At 44.1% G+C, this 16,241-nt stretch overlaps 1 protein-coding gene across 2 annotated transcripts; it reads right to left on the bottom strand.

The window, feature by feature from the left end:
• Nucleotides 1-3,113: 3,113 nt before the first annotated feature.
• Nucleotides 3,114-14,775, bottom strand: sv2a (synaptic vesicle glycoprotein 2A). 2 transcript variants are annotated; one of them, XM_084670544.1, is made up of 12 exons: nucleotides 14,166-14,775; nucleotides 8,597-8,777; nucleotides 7,793-7,944; nucleotides 7,406-7,539; nucleotides 7,061-7,150; nucleotides 6,774-6,881; nucleotides 6,383-6,471; nucleotides 5,939-6,103; nucleotides 5,639-5,772; nucleotides 4,200-4,431; nucleotides 3,847-3,978; nucleotides 3,114-3,297 (listed from the first exon to the last, which is right to left on the bottom strand). In XM_084670544.1, exons 1-12 carry the CDS (start codon nucleotides 14,773-14,775, stop codon nucleotides 3,114-3,116), a joined length of 2,211 nt encoding a protein of 736 aa, XP_084526670.1. The 2 variants fall into 2 exon arrangements, with proteins under 2 accessions (XP_084526670.1, XP_084526666.1); XM_084670540.1 differs by having other exon boundaries at nucleotides 3,847-4,006; nucleotides 4,225-4,431.
• Between the last annotated feature and the right edge of the window lie 1,466 nt (nucleotides 14,776-16,241).

The following is a 16,241-nucleotide window of genomic DNA, read 5'->3' as shown; positions in this document are numbered from 1 at the left end:
TGTAATCTTGTCACTTACAAAACATTTGGCAATAATTGATGGGAGATGGTACTTATGGCACGCTGAAAGATATTTCATAAAAAATCTTCAATAAATGTGGGTGTCAACCAAGTGTTATGGAACACAAGGGACAATCTAAACCTATGGTTGTGTTGGTTGTGTTGTATGCATTAGCTTTAAATGAGGGGGCAGATAATTGAGTTCTGAGTGATCTGTATGCTTAAAGTTAAGTGACTGTGTTGCTGTGACTTGTTCACAACTGCATGTATGTTAACCACACAGTTCCTTGTGATTTGGTAGTTTGCTAGGGATTAGTCTTTGTGCTCTAGCCAAGTATTTACCTTTAGTACTATTATTGTGCTGCTTAATTTTGTATATTTTTGCAAGACTAACCTTATAGGATAAGAACACAAGGCATTATCAACTGTGCATGTACAACTAAGTACATTTAGTGCAGTGGTGATTGGTCTCTATCAATAACTTAAGTCTACAAACAATATGGCTGCTATCCTACAACATGGCAGTTTGGGTACTTCATTTCCTTGATCAGTGCTTCTCTTTTGTTGCGTTGTAGCATGCAATTGTGAACATATCATTCTTGGCTGAAAAACAGTATTGGCTAGTGTGCCAAGAGAGAAAATCTAATATATTCTTTACTATCTCAGAAATGAACCTTTAGCTAAATCATTGAGTTAAATATCCATTACCCATTGAAAGCAGTATGTGGTCTGCCAGTTATATCATAAGAAAAAATAAAATACGCCACGCATTTGTTTGCACCACCCAAAACAAAATGTCCCTATCTGATGTCCCTCATCCCCACTTTGTGAAAAGTGTTTTTCTATGCAAATAAATCTGTGTTTTGCTCACCTCAATACGATTGTGCTCTGCCACACGGAAAATAAAGACCAAAGGGGTAAGGAAACACATGAAGCTCTAAAACTCCCTTTTGTTTCAATGCTTAGTCAAAATGTCTTCTACACACTTTGATAGTTCAACTACTGAGGTTGGAATCTTTAAGACTGGTTCGATCGTAGGATCAAATAAGCAGCTTTTACATGTAAAACCACATTAGTTACAAATAATTAAGCTATCAAGTGTACATTATCAAATAAAAATGTGTACCTGAAAATAGGAAATATATAAAAACAGAACAAATGTTCAATATTGCACATACAAGTTCAATATTGCACAAAAACACATTCACATCCATACAATAAGATTCTAACATGTGGGCTATGATGTACAGCGTGTAGGTATTTTATATCAGTACACAATATGTGCTCATTTGAAGAACGTCTTACACATGTCGCACCAGATAAACATCTTTAGAACAAAAAAAATCAATTACACATTAAGTGGATTCTACCAGGAATCTATCACATTGGTCCAAAGTTTAGTGTTTCCCTAAACACATTTTTATCTTCCCTTTGTGTGATAGCAATTAGATTTTGTTTCTTTTTTTTCAAACACTTTCACGCCATGACGTTCTCTCGACATGTAAATTTACACTATATAAATGTTTTCAATACAGTCTTAAACCATATTGTGCGTACATTAATTACATCTTTCTCGACAGATTTGATGTTTTCCATCAAAACAATTGTCTTGGAGGGGATGTTGATGATACCAAAGCACAGGGTGTGGAAAAGAATATACAAATACAAAACAGACAACAGAACAAAATCTAAGTTGAGCCCATCAATGTGGATTTTGGAAATGCAACAAGTTTTGTTATCGGTGGTGTAGCAGAGTAAATCCAGTATGCTATGGAGCCAGAGAATGAATTAAAATATCACTAATTGATACACCGCAACATGAAAACGCCTTACTGTTGTTTTACTGACATTTTTACGTACATACTTTGTAACATGCATAACACTCTCAAAACACACATCACTAGAGCAAAACATACGCCCGTGAGGGAGGGTACCGAAAAAGGCATATGTAACAACAGCCAAGATCTACAGAATGAAGTCATAATGTCAATTGAATTATGTGGGATTGCAAACATTGTCAAGAAATTGTTTGATAACATTCACACTGGCAAACAGTTGTGCTTTAAACATGAGATGGCAAATAATATCTAGTGCCATTTTTAACAGCGTTAAGTGTTAATCAAAGGTGATTTGTCCATTGATTTGAGTGACCTTATAATCGGGTAATGATCTAAAATAACGTTTTAAAGGGAGAAATCTCAACAGATCACTTTATCAATATTCAAATTCAAACCATAATAAAAGCAAAGCTGGAATGTTTCATAATTTTTCAAAAGATCTATAAAATGGCAGTAATTCTGTCGACAAACACAAGACCTAAGCAGGTAAAGAATGAGGACAGGTCTTTGTTTGATCAAAAAGCCAGGAGGTGTCATGGTTTTTATCACAAAGTCAAAAATGCTTTAAATCAAGGCATACATTAGCATTTTTGACTTATATCCTTATATGGCAAAATGTAGACTCAGAGAGATGAGAGGTGAATTGAACCAGAGAAATAGATGAAAACATTAATTACTCTAAAGCCAGTAGCTAGTGGTCATTTTTGTAGGTGGAAGGGGGATATTTTGCATGGTTAATTATCAAAGCCCCCAATCCCTTCCCTTTTGGACCCCAGATGCATGTGTTTACAACAAGGAAAGTGCATCTAAACTAAGCTTTTTCAAACAATCCTTTCACAACTGTATCAAGAAAAAACTACATACACTCAGTAACTCTAATGACCACAAACACTGTTCAATTTTGTTCTTATTTACAGTACAACCAATCATGAATGAGCATCTTGTTGGCTTTTGGGGCGTAGTTTGGTTGCACTTCCCTTTATGACGTGGAGCTTATTCACAGGTATCTATTGTAAGCAGTTGCTGCACAGCTTCAGAGACCTGAATATCTAAACACTAATTCCAGTATCAGGCAATTTGCTATACAACTTAAGCAGATCTGTGCAGTTACTGCATGCAGTCTGATGCCTGTGAACAGACCCTTTCTAGTTTTATTCTCTGGGGCTTACTGGGTAGAGTTTGAGGGGCTCTTGGGCCGCTTGTTCACAGTGTGGCTAACTCTTCTGCCCCCCCCCCCCTCCCCTCCTAATGGTTACCCCCTGGGGGCGGTGCCACGCTATTTGAGCACATGACCCCGTGTCTCTGGTAACTTGAGCGCTAGGAAGCTCCCTGCAGCCAGAGCCCCCGACGCAAACAGGATAGGGACGGCCTTGGTGATCCCCACGAAGGAGGTGAAGATGCTTATCCCCAAAACAGCTGCCAACTTACAGAGGGCGTTTAGGAATCCAAACGCTGTGGTTCTGGAGGTAAAAAGCGGGAGAAAAAATCATTGGGGGAAGAGGGCGGTAAGTGACGGTTTAACACAAGAAAAATCTTTCTCTAATAACCATGAGGTAATTCAAACAACACCTGTATATGGATTGAACACTGCAGGAAAACTGTTTGGCCACACAGGGAACTAAATATTGTTTATCCAGAACCCATAGACCATTATAAGTCTTACCAATCATGAATCCAAGGCTCATTATGTATTTTACAAATCTCAAATGTACTCGTAAAACATACCAAATAGCAAGATTCGATTTTGTAGTCTGCTTCATAAACATGGAAGTATCGTTTAAACAATAACTATCCGTCAGTGTTTTATTCAACCACAGGGTGGCAGCGCTGAGACTACGATGGTGAGTCCAGAGTCCAGCCACTGATACACCACTGTGTTCTTACTCGCCATTATCCTCGGACACGTCTTTGGACTAAACCCAATAAAAAATGCAGCCAAACAGGCAGATGTGAGTCGTCTTGCATGGTGTTGTGGAGGGTTGGGGGATGCGTGGGTGATGAACTCTCACCTTATATCAGAGGGGTAGAGCTCCACTGTCAGCACGTCCAGGGCGTTCCATGAGGCGATGCTGATGCCCCCGAAAAGACAGAGCAAAGCAATCATGGCCGACTCGCTGTTGCCGAACGACAGGAAGAAACAGCTGACACAGGAGATCACACTGGAGCCCGCTGGAGAGAAACGAGAGAGAGAGAGAGACATTCAGAAACACAAAGAGAGAGAGGAGAATGAAATCCTTCTGTTTTAGATGCATACATGTGGGCAGTGGATGAGAGGCAAGGCATGTCACACACTAGATTGACCAGGGAAACCGAGTTTGGTTTCCAAGTGGCCTCAGACCAACACGGGCGCACGTTTAATCACATGACGCTCACAACACTCTTCTTACCTAACATCCTTAGGCGTCCGATCTTGTCCATGAGCAGTGCTGAGACGATGTTGCCGGGCAACACCGCCAGGGTGCCCAGGAAACTGACAAAGTAGATCATGTAGGCATTGTTCTCATCACTGAAATCACTGAGCATGCAGCCTTCCTTGTTGTGGAGGAAAGTGCTGTTGACCAGTCTGCTGTTGATCAGCCTGTACTTGAAGAGATCTGCAAGGAAAAATGATGAACAAAGAAAGGATGAGGTGAGAAAAAATGGGCCTGGGAAAGAGTACTTCTTAAGGAAAAGCTGATGCGGTCGAATCACTCTGATAGCAGCTAAGGAACAGTAGGCTTTCTGGTGTCACACAGGATGAAGACACCAGTCACTGCCTTATTTCAGGTGTCCTAAATGTAGTTCAAATAGAACACAGCCTTCAAATGTTTTCATTTGAACACATGCGATATGTAAATGGAATATTTTGATTTGATGAAAGAGACCTCTTTGTGCGGAAACGTAGCCATCTACTAGCCTCTAAGCCTTAGTGGGAAAGTAAACAGGGATTAAGCAATAATGGTCAGATCCGTTTCCAATTCAAACGCTAATCAGGAACTCCTGCCTTGCATTGATGGCAGGTCTGACTGAGTTTGACTGGCATAATGACTTTAAACACCAATCAGCAAGGAGGCTGCAGATTGGCCTATGATGGTGAACTGTATGTGTGGACTCGCACAAGCTTGTTGAGCAAAATTATTCATCACTTTTGAGTAAACGTACAGATTCTGTTGCTGACTCAACCATAAATTGTCAAATGGATTGCCATTTTTCCTCCATTGTCATCAGTCTTAAAACATGCACAATTTTTCCAGAGGATTTTACTTCAAAAAATCTGAAATATAGTAGGGTTAGACGTGATTGACAGGTATGCTGCAAAATAACAAAGGATTGGGTCTGTGTTGCTAGGATACGTCTCTCTGCAATGCTACATTTGGTTTAGGGCCAGTTGGTAGAGCGAGTGACAGTAATTGAGCCATTTTGTCTAGCATGAAGCAGAAAGGTAAATGGAGATGATTTTGTGTCTAAAACCCTGTTTCTTATGTTCTGTAAAAACTATGCAAAAAAACATGTTTGAGATGGATTGTACAAATACATGTACAGTTTGTCGTTGAAGACACTTGTATTTTCTCAAATGTTCAAATGCTGCAGTTCATCTAAAATAAGCTTTGATGGATCATTGCATATGCATCTAATGTTGCTAACTTAACATTGCTAACATGTTAGCTGTGGTTACAAGAATTAGACGGAATTTATTTGACATTTGGTTTGGCAAGACCACAAGCTGCTGAAACAAGCAGTTAAAATCGATGTAAAAACACAATGGTTCATAATTTTTGAGTTAACTCTCATTAGCAGAGACACAGATAACGATCAACTAACCTGTGTTGTAGAAGAGGGTGGCAATGAATGTGCAGTTTTTAAAGAATGTGTTGCTGGAGGTGATGTCTTCAAAGTAGCACTCCTCAAACAGAGAATCCTCAAATACCATGGACTTCATCTTCAGGTTCATGAACCTACAAAGACAAACAAGACAATAGTTAGGTAGGGCATGCCACAAATGAACATTCATCTTTGATGTAAACAGTTATTCTAACGTTAAATCAGTCAGAATAGTTTGTTTTCTTCCTGATAGTGGGCTGGAGTTACCATTGTGCCACAAGTGAAGGAAAAGAAACTCACTTGTTGTTGAAGTACTCTCCGTTGCGGTGCACCTGGTTCTCCAGGGTAAAGTTAAAAGTAACGTGTTCCACCTTCTCCTTGATGAAGACCTTGGTGCGAGAAGAGTACTCCTGCTTCTGAAGGTACTTGATCATGTCAGGGAACCACACAGTCAGACCGTAGTAGCTGGGAACCGGCAAAGAGAGAGAGAGAGAGAGCAAGGTTGAGAACTATGTTTAGGGTAACCTAGAGGAATGCAACTTTAATTTCATGATGTGATTAGTTAATGCAATTCTATTGGTGCGACAGCACATGTTTGTGCTTTGGAGAGGAGGAGAGAAAGTGTGACCCACCGTCTCCACACAATTCAGCAGCCTTCTTATCAGTCTTCTGATTTATTCAAGTCAAATTTATATCTGATCTGACCTGTGAGACTGTAGAAAAAACTCTTTCTAGAGCGTTTACCTGAAGGACATAGAAAACCACACTGCCATCATCATGTAGGTGGTGCGGCGGTACTCAGGAGAGAAGATGGTCAGGAAGTTACTCCACACCTTCACACAAACAGGCACAGAGACACACAAACCATACAGAAAAAGCGTGAGACAGAGAGAAAGACAGAGGACACGTCTAATCCCAGATATCTAAAAGTAAGCCTCCAGCACTAGGAAACACATCCTCCCACAGTCCCAGCTCAAGCCCACAGTAGACACTACTCGTCAGTCTAAGCACACAAGCACAGCACGACCCATGAGCAGCAGGGTTTGTACTGTACATAAGCTGCATATCCTGTCACGCATTCCCTGGTTCATTTGTGTCCAGAGATCCAGAAATCCTTCACTGCTTTTTACACTACCTGGTTGAAAAGAGCAGTCAGCTTCATCTTCCACTTCTGGTGCCAGGCGGTGCCCTCGCCCATGTCTACCAGCTCATCCATCTGCTTAACCGTCTTGATGGTGGTCACCTGGGAGACGACAAAATGGCCGCCCGTCAGAACGTCGGGACTTATTCACAGTGAAAGCAATTTATCATTGAATACGTTCCAAATTTACGTTATAAAATTATAATGTTGAACCAATATGGTCAAATCTGAGGTAACTTAGTAAAAACATGTATTGGTAATGATGTCGTATTGCAACCTACAGAAAAGACCCTCTCGGGGTAGCCCTTTGCTCTCATGTTGGTGTCATGAACCTGCTTCAGGATCATCCACGCCTCGTCATGCTTCCCGTTCTGTCAAAGACAACACCACAAATCTCATCTTTACATATGAGACAACTCCTTACAGTAAATTGAATTTCAACACATCAATCTATATTTCCAGTGGAAAAAAAAAATCAAATATCACTTTTCATTTATCTCCACTTTGACAGATGTGACCGTATTCCACAAAATGAATCAATCCGGCAACCTTCTGATTACCAGCCCGATTCCCTAACCGCTCAGCCACCTGACCCCCCCTGTAGTGGGTGGTTTGGTTCAGTTTACCTCCAGGAAGAAGCGAGGGCTCTCTGGCATGGTGGTGAGGGCAGAGATGGCCGCCACAGAGGGGAAGGCACATACCAACACAAACACACGCCAGCTATGGAACTGGTATGCCGAGCCCATCTGGAAACTCCAGCCTAAACGGCAGTGGATAGAGTGAGGAACAATTGATAAATAAGGGAGGCAGATGCACTAAAGTAGTTTACTATTTTTTACATTGGGTTCCTTAAGCTATAACTGTCTCCACTTCATAGTTGTCAACTGATAACCAAAGCGCAGTTTCTAGATTTTGCACTGTACACACTTCAGTTACATCGTTATCCAAAGTGTAGGTCTCAGACTGACTGAATGCCATATGAACAGGCCAACCAGTACATGTGATATACTCACCATAGTGAGGGATGATGGCCCAGGCCATGGCAGAGGCATAGATGCCACCAATCATCCAGAACATACAGAGCCAGCTGAGGTGCTCTCCTCTCTTCTCCTGAGCGAGGAACTCTGAGTAGTAGGAGAACACGATGGGGATCGAGCCACCGATACTGAAGGAAAATAGAGGAGTGTGGAGAGAGAGAAACAGGGGGAGGGAGCAAGAGAGAGAGAGAACGAGAGAGAGACATGTAGAGAAAAAGACATAAGGAAAAAACGAAAGAATTACAGAATGACAGTGAGAGAGAGAGAGAGAGCGCGAGAGAGAGAGAGAGAGAGAGAGAGAGAGAGAGAGAGAGAGAGAGAGAGAGAGAGAGAGAGAGAGAGAGAGAGAGAGAGATAGAGAGATAGAGAGAGAGAGAGAGAGAGAGAGAGAAGAAGAAGAAGAAGAAGGAAAATATAGGAAGAGGCAAGTAGCAAGAAAGCAAGAATGAGGGGTAGAAGAAGAAAAAGAGGCCAGGCAGTAAAGAAAAAAAATAAGAACAGGGGAAGAGATAAAGAGTGTGAGACAAGCGATGAGCAGTTTCACAGCCTATTAAGTCACACAACCCATTTGACTCTTAAGGAATCCAGGCCAGACTGAAAGCAATACTATCATTAATAATGGATGGACCCCATACACATTTCATCACGTTTACTTCGCTAAGCAAGCTGGGACTACTTTCAGACTAAGAGTCAAACAGGGACATCCTAATTAATATCAGAAGTTTTATAGCTAAGCGGCGAAGAGATCTCCAGGGTCTGGGTGTGATTCTGTGTCCTTACCCCACGCCGGAGAGCAGACGGCAGAAGAGGAAGGAGCTGTATCCTTGGACAAAGGAGGAGAAGAAGGCAAACACACTGTTGATGGAGAGGGAAATGAGGAGAGTCTGTCGCCGGCCAATCCTGTCAGCGAGACCCCCCCACACGAAAGCCCCCACCATCATCCCAAGATAGACGATCAGACCTGGGGGGGGGGGGGGGGGGGGGGGGGGAGCGGAGGGTGGAATAGAGAGGAAAGGAGGAAGGGGGTGAAGGAGAAGATGGGGAGAGGATGTTTAAGAGGGTTAGAATCAGAATCTGTCCATGCTTAAATACGACTCATACAGTTTATATGATGCAGATCCACTGGGGGATCTGGAGGACAAAACAAAGTACTGTTGGTTGAACTATTATTCCTATCATCAGTAGGAAATGTGGAAGATATCTCATCAGCGTCTCATGAGGGCTCATCACAGCAAAATCAATGAACAACACCTCCCCACAAACTCAGACATGAGTTGTGAGGTGTGACTCATAGCGAAAGCAGCGGCGCCAATCCAGGCAGGCTCTCCTTCACCCCCCACCGCTGCAACTCACGACCCCCATTGACTTCCTGTCATTGGCGTTCATACTAGCTAAGCGCCCAATGATATGGTTTATTGGTGAGATATCTTTACTGAAATAGGGCAAAAATGTTTTCTGTGTAGATTCCTGGTGATGTCTGTGTTTGAGAGTAGTTTATTGGTGGGGGGGGGGATGATTTATAGATAATGAAAATGATGTGCATTTCTGTCTTAAAGAGCATGAGCTAGTGGGTAATGGGTAAAGCTAATGGGTCTTCGCTAACACAATTCCTTATAAAGCTAAATTCTGTAATTTAGCTGGTGCTTTCAAATAATTCAAACTGTGAAAGACTAAAGTCTAGATCATGATTATATAAATACCAATATACCAATTGAGCTTACGCAGAGCAGTTCAAATATGCTGGATATAGTGCTAATGCTCCCTAACCTAAATTGTGTAGCAACACAGAATCTATCTGACTCATGGCAGCCATTTTGTGTCAGGACCCTCCCTAGCGGCACAGAAACCACCATGGAGCAGTGAAGAGTGATTGCAGGGAAAACATAATAGCATTGTGCTAATGTAGCTAAATGGCTCCGTGCTGGCCAGGCAGATAAGACAATGTGTGCTCATTCACAAAGACAACCAGGGCAAAGAGCCCACAATGGGTTGATCTGTTGTATCAGCTGGGGTAATCCATCACAGGGGCTAACAAGCTAATTACCGGGATAGCTAAGGTGAATGGGGGGTTACAATGGCCAAACAGCGGAGTAATTTTGAGAAAGTGTTGAGCTAGAGTTGAAATAGCACAAGGCTAACGTTAACATAGATGATGCGTGCTGGTGAGTCACAGGACTGTGTGACGCGTGGGTCTGAATGGATCCCAGAGGGGAGAGAGTCGGCGTGTGCGTGCGTGTGTGTGCATCTGCTCGGCCGTGGGATGCATTCTTCTGTATATGTATACATTCTAATAATGGCATTTTTTTCCCCACTCTTGCTTGATCAAATGTTTGTCTTTGTCTGCGTGTTCTGGTAGATGATACGTGCTGTATGTGTTTGTGACTGCCTCAGGAGGGGGAGGGGGGGTGAGAAAGGCAGCTGTCAGCACATGTCCCTCTCTCCCTCTGTCTCAACAATGGAGTCTGAGCAGCAAAGGGGAGCCGGTGATGACAACTGGGCTAGATAGCCATCGCCGCAATGCAGTAGCATTGGCCTTAGCCTGCTTGGCTCCACCAATCTCCCCTCAGGTCTGTGGGCCCCTGCTGGGGGAACTGTCCATGGTGCTGATTGGCAGTCAGCACTCACCCACACTCTGTCTCTTTGCCTCTTTATCACAGGATGTCGATTGTTTGCCACAGAGGTTATCCACAGCCAATGTCAGCACATTTGCATGCAGTAAATAGTCTGGCCGGTGTACCAGCAAGGGTGTTGCAGGGAGACATGACAAATGTTAAATATATTACTTCTCGGCTTGGTCTGTATGAAAGATTAAATCTGTATTGTTGTGGATCTAATGAGATGCAACTGGGACCAAAAAAAAAAAAAAATATATAGATAGAAAATATTTATAGAAAAGATATCTAAAGCAAAATAAAGACATTAAGATATAGTACATATTAAGTATTTTTATATGGCAAGCTATAACATCTGTAATGGTCCTTAATCTAAGAAGGAAATACATCTGGTTTTCTACATCACCAAAAACAACATTTTCTTTTCTGCATTTATTCTTAATAGAGTGAGTGTTTTAATTAAGGTTGTTTTCCAGCTTGAGTTCAGTGGTGGTTTTGTTATCATGCTACCAACCCTAAGTGCTGTTGCTAACCACAGATGCACTCTCTCTCCACGATCTGTACTGTACCTAAAAGGCCCTGGGCAAAGGGGAGACTCCCATGGAGGAAAGAGGGAGGGGGGAGGGGAGAGAGAGAGAGACAGAGAGAGACAGAGAGAGACAGAGAGATAGACACGAGTGAAAGGCACAGTGAAGCAGAGAGTGGGAGAGAGGGACAGAGAAAGAGAGATATATGTAGAGAGAGAGCGATAGAAAGATGGGGGAGGGGCAGGGGGAAGGAGAGGTGGGAAAAAAAGAGAGGAGCCTCCAGACAGCTGAACACCACATCGTTCACAAGAGGAAGTGGGGGGAGTTGAGGAAAGGGAGAGAGAGAGAGAGAGAGAGAGAGAGAGAGAGAGAGAGAGAGAGAGAGAGAGAGAGAGAGAGAGAGAGAGAGAGAGGGTGGAGAAAGAGGGAGGCTACAGTCTGCAAGCAAGCATCCACCCCATGATAGAACCCTTTGACGGGTCCATGGCTACAGAGGAGGACTGTGAGTGTGTGTGTGCGTGTGTGTGGGCACACACACACATTTTGTGAGCTTGTGTGTTTGTGGGAAGGAGAGAGGGGGAAGGGTACAAGGTTCGCTATAAATAGCCCTTTTTCCCCTTTCTGCGAGAGCGCACAGGGCTTTATGAGGGAGCCAGGGGCAGAGACTCCTTCAAAGTAGAGAACACTACACTGTGGCCAGCTGAATTAGTGGCCAAGCCTTCATCCACTTCGGAAACATTATTGGGCCTCTCTCTTAAAGCTGTACTGCTTCAATGTTCAGAAAAACTGTTGCCGCAATTACCCTTATCATACATACATATAATATGAATGTTTCTCCTTGTTTAAACACTGTAAATCCACTGACAAGCCAGCTGGTACCACAGTAATGGATGGCAAAGATAAGCTCTGAACCTGTTGCCAAACTGTGTTAGTACACGACCTTCACCCCCCCCCCCCCCGCTGGTTCTTGTCCTCTCTCTATGCTGATGGGTGAGACACACTGTGGTGCAGTGGTCATGGTCCGTCCCTTCTTTCACGCACTCTCTTGTTTCTCTCTATTTGCTACGCTTGACGTCGAAGTTCCACGTTTATGATGAAGGCCAAGGAGATATAACGAGCTAAAGGTTTCTGTTGCCCTCAGGGACCAGCAGCCTAGCTATCGCAGAACAGCAGGCAGACATTTCTCAGACATCAAAAAAGGCAAAATAGTTGACTCATTTGTCTCGTTTGGCTTTTATGGAGATTTCCATTGAAAAAACTTGACTATGCTTAAAAATACAAGTAGCCAAGAAAAACGTCATAATGGCCATACAATGTGGTGTGAGATATATGGAAAGGTTTGAGTTCATCCACGATGGAATCCCCCCAAATTACTGCGCAGTTAGTAGTGTACATTCATTTGTGGGAGCGCACGTGTGTGTACGTGTGTGTATGTACGTGTGTGTGTGGCATGGGTCTAAGTTCAGTTCAAATCTCTTGGACTGTGAAATCAGTTTGACAGTGAAATATTTCTGCTACATATCCTGCAGCTCTTGTGTTGTTGGATGGCCACGATGGTGTACAGAACAAAGATAACATGTATATATTCCTGTAACTATGGCCACTATCCACTAGTGTCACCCGTTCAAAAAGCGGAGGATTCAATACAAGGACAAATCAATGACGAGCTGAATCCTATTTTGAGCATCTGACACCGCATACCACATTGCTTTCTCCAAATTCACCTCTCTGAAATGAAGAAGCCCATGCAGAGTACGGCAGGGGCGTATATTCTACCGGCCATTACCTCCCACACACACACACGCAATCGCACTCGGTGAGGTTCCGCAACAGTGCGTCAGGTTAAAGAGGCTGGCGCCCTGACAGCACTAACAGCGGCTTCCTGACGACAGTCTCAAAGGGAGGGGGGAGGGGGGAGGGGGAGAGGGGGGGGGGGGGGGGGGGGGATGCTGCAGCCCATGGGCCGCAGCGTGAGCACAAGAGGCACTCCAGCATGAGTCAGGAGTGTTGTGTAACAGGGCAGGGGCTAGGGCCCTCCTCTCCTTACTGGCTCTCCCAGTCAATGCTACACACACAAAGACACACACACATACACACATATATATACACATACATACTCTATATACATACATACTGTACTGTGCGCATACACACACACACACACGCACGAAGGAGCACGCTACGACCCATCAATACCCATTTGCATGTCAGCTAGTGAGCTCATATATGGGAGAACACACACACTCCACACACACACTGCACACACACGCAAGCCTGCTTCGTTAGAGGGAGGTGTCCAGCAGATAAATACATATATTGGACTCTACACATTTGCACAGCCTAGAGGGAAAAAAAGCCAGTTTCAAAAGAATATCAGATTATACATCTCATGCTTTTATATGAATGAATGATTGAATGAAAAACAATATGTTACTGATAAAATAATCATGTGATATATATTCCCCATATGGGAAGAGAAATATCAGTCAGCTTCTAATATTGGCACGCTGCCAAAACATGATGACCCCTTTTTACACTGAACATATATTCAATACTATTATTGAATATTAAATATATTATATAATAAACTATTATACTACATAGTGAATACCACTCTCCCCTACATACAATTTATACAGTACAAGCAGGCAAACACATTGCATTCGATGCCGTTGAAGGCTTTAGCTTTTTGTTAGTTGTGTCCTTGCTCAGCAGCCAATGACAGATGGTATGTTAGGCATGGAATCTGATTGGCCCCCAGGAATGGTAGTGGTCACATGAGCACTCGGCATACTTCGGCATCACACTTTGTAGTATTGGGGGTTCATGTCTCCAGTTGGCATGTATGGCTGGATGTGAACCAAAGAAGCCAAATCAAGACATCTCCAAGTAGCTAGAGATATTGTAACATTCTGTGTAGAAGTAGATAGGGAGATGGATCAGAGAGTCTGAGATAGCTAGAAAACAGCCAGCATACAGCCGACAAAACTACACGTGTGGAGAAATGGGAATAAGGGCCAAAATAAGAGAAAGCAAAACGGAGAGAGCCGCCTTAAAACCTCACTAGAATGCCTGACTGCAACTGCAAGTCACGGTTCAGAAGTTCATCGACGAACCGGCCCCTTGCTGAAAGGACGAGTTCAGATGGACGGGGAATGCTGACACACGCTCACGCAAACTCTCTCTCACACACACACAGAGCCACCTTACCCAGCATTCCTTTGTTGGGCTCGGACAGACACATGTCCTTCTCGGCGCTGGGCAGCACGAAGCCCACCACGAAGATCTCCACGCCGTCGGCCATCAGCGCCAGGCCCAGCACAAAGTAGAGCGTCCACTGGAACTTGCCATGACCGCACTCCTGCAGGATGGTCTCGTACTGCTCCGCCAGCTCCTCCTGGTCCTTCCTGCGCTCGCCCTCGTACTGCGACAGGTCCCGGAGCTGGGCCTGGGCGCCCGCCACGCCGTCCACCGGGCCTGTCTTGCCCGACTCGGCCCGCGGGATGCCCTGGTACTCGCCCTCGTAGATCTCGTCGTCTTCGTCGTGGCCCTCCGTGGAGTCACTGTGGCCGCCCTCGTCGTCGTTGGCCCGGCTGTCGTTGCGGTAGTACCCGCCGCCGTCCTGGTCCTGTGCTCCGGGGTAGTCGTCGTCGTCATCGTCCTCCTCGAAGCGCTTGTACGAGCGTTTGGTGTACTCGTCGGCCATTTTGTCCACACCCCGGCCGACCTTTTTGCCCGCCTGCTTCTTGACCACTTTGGCGATGTCTTTGGCACCACGGATGAAGTCCGTCCGCCCGTCTCGGTACGAGCCGTCGTCCATTTTGGATGTGGAGCTGCTTGGTTTCTGCTAGGAATCGGAGGGATCAGGAATGGCCCAGGCGCATGAATGGGCAATGCGGATTTCTGTGGATCTGGAATTCAGCACCCCGGACAGCTCCCTTCTTCCTGTCTTTACTCGGCCAGAATACAGAGTTAGGGCAGCGACCTACGGAAGATAAAAATAGGTGTTGATACAATGATACTCTATCAACTTTTGCAACCATTACTTTCTATTACAACGTCTACCATTACAAGACTTACAAAAACAGTAGAAGCTATCATCCTTGATCTGATTTTTTAAGATCCAATTACATTTGTGGTTAACCCAGGTAAGAGGATATTAGCAAAAGGATGGTTCTTAATAATCACATCTTTTCAACCACAAATAACGTCCAAAGCCCAGTTGCCGAGTTCACCTTATCGGATTTATTTATCTGAGACTTGATGACCGTAATGGGAGGACATGACAAGGAGCCAAAGTCTTGGAGTCACATCAGCTTGAGTTTGTTTGAGCTTGGTGGCCAGCAATCACTGAACACCTCTCTACTACCAGCCATCAATCTTGACTTGAAAAGGTACTCCAAACAGTTTAGCATTAATCAAACCTTAAAGGGAACATACTGTAACAATGGCAGCTGCCACCAAGATGCCACACTCCATAGTCATTGGAAAACATTTACTGACAATCTGGGTGCCTGAACAGTAGGAGGATTGAAGGAGATGTCTTACAAAGACATTCATCTGAATCTGAAAGATGAATGTAAGCAAAGCCTTTACTTGCAGGTCATGTTTTCTCTAGTCTCTCAGGCAGCTTTTGTTGTGAGCCTTGGCATTTTGCACAGAACCTTCCCCTTAAACAAGCTCTGCTTGGCACTCAGTGAACCAACACACATCCCCTACATACACATCTGACTCTGGGTGTAGCGATCTCTTTCTCTTCTCTCACAAAACTAGTGCTCCTATCTCCATCTCTGCAGCATCCATCTTCTTCCCACTGTCTTCCGATGCATTTCACCTTCCCTTTTCCACCACAGTCTGTGTCTTTTTCCTGTTGCCTGCTATTTCTAGACAGGGTCACTGTTCCCCACAATTATTCCTCTGTTGCCTACTTCTTTCCAATGTCTTTTTTTTGTGGCACTGTGATAACCTTTCTGTGCTGCGCTTTGTAACCTTGCTGCTCCCTTTAAGAGCCTGGCGAGACAAACATCCATCCAGAAAAAATATGTCAGAAGAACAGGTCGTTACCCTTAAAAGTGTCAGAGCAGAGGGCTCCTTGACACTCAAACACGGCCATAAACCAGAAATATTCGAGCATGAGCATTAAGCTTCCTAGACTCAAAACTGACACCTAAACCTGATATTTCATATTGGAATGTTTCAGCAGTAGCACCACACTGACCGGCTTCCAGTCTCTGACAACAACAGGAAACAAAATGAGGTGTGTTAGAGACAGTGTGAAGCTAAGTG

The sequence above is a fragment of the Hypomesus nipponensis genome, chromosome 2, assembly GCF_054491055.1.
Source record: "Hypomesus nipponensis isolate SF chromosome 2, ASM5449105v1, whole genome shotgun sequence".
NCBI classification, from domain to species: Eukaryota; Metazoa; Chordata; class Actinopteri; order Osmeriformes; family Osmeridae; genus Hypomesus; species Hypomesus nipponensis.
This window is presented reverse-complemented; position numbering and strand designations above follow the sequence as displayed.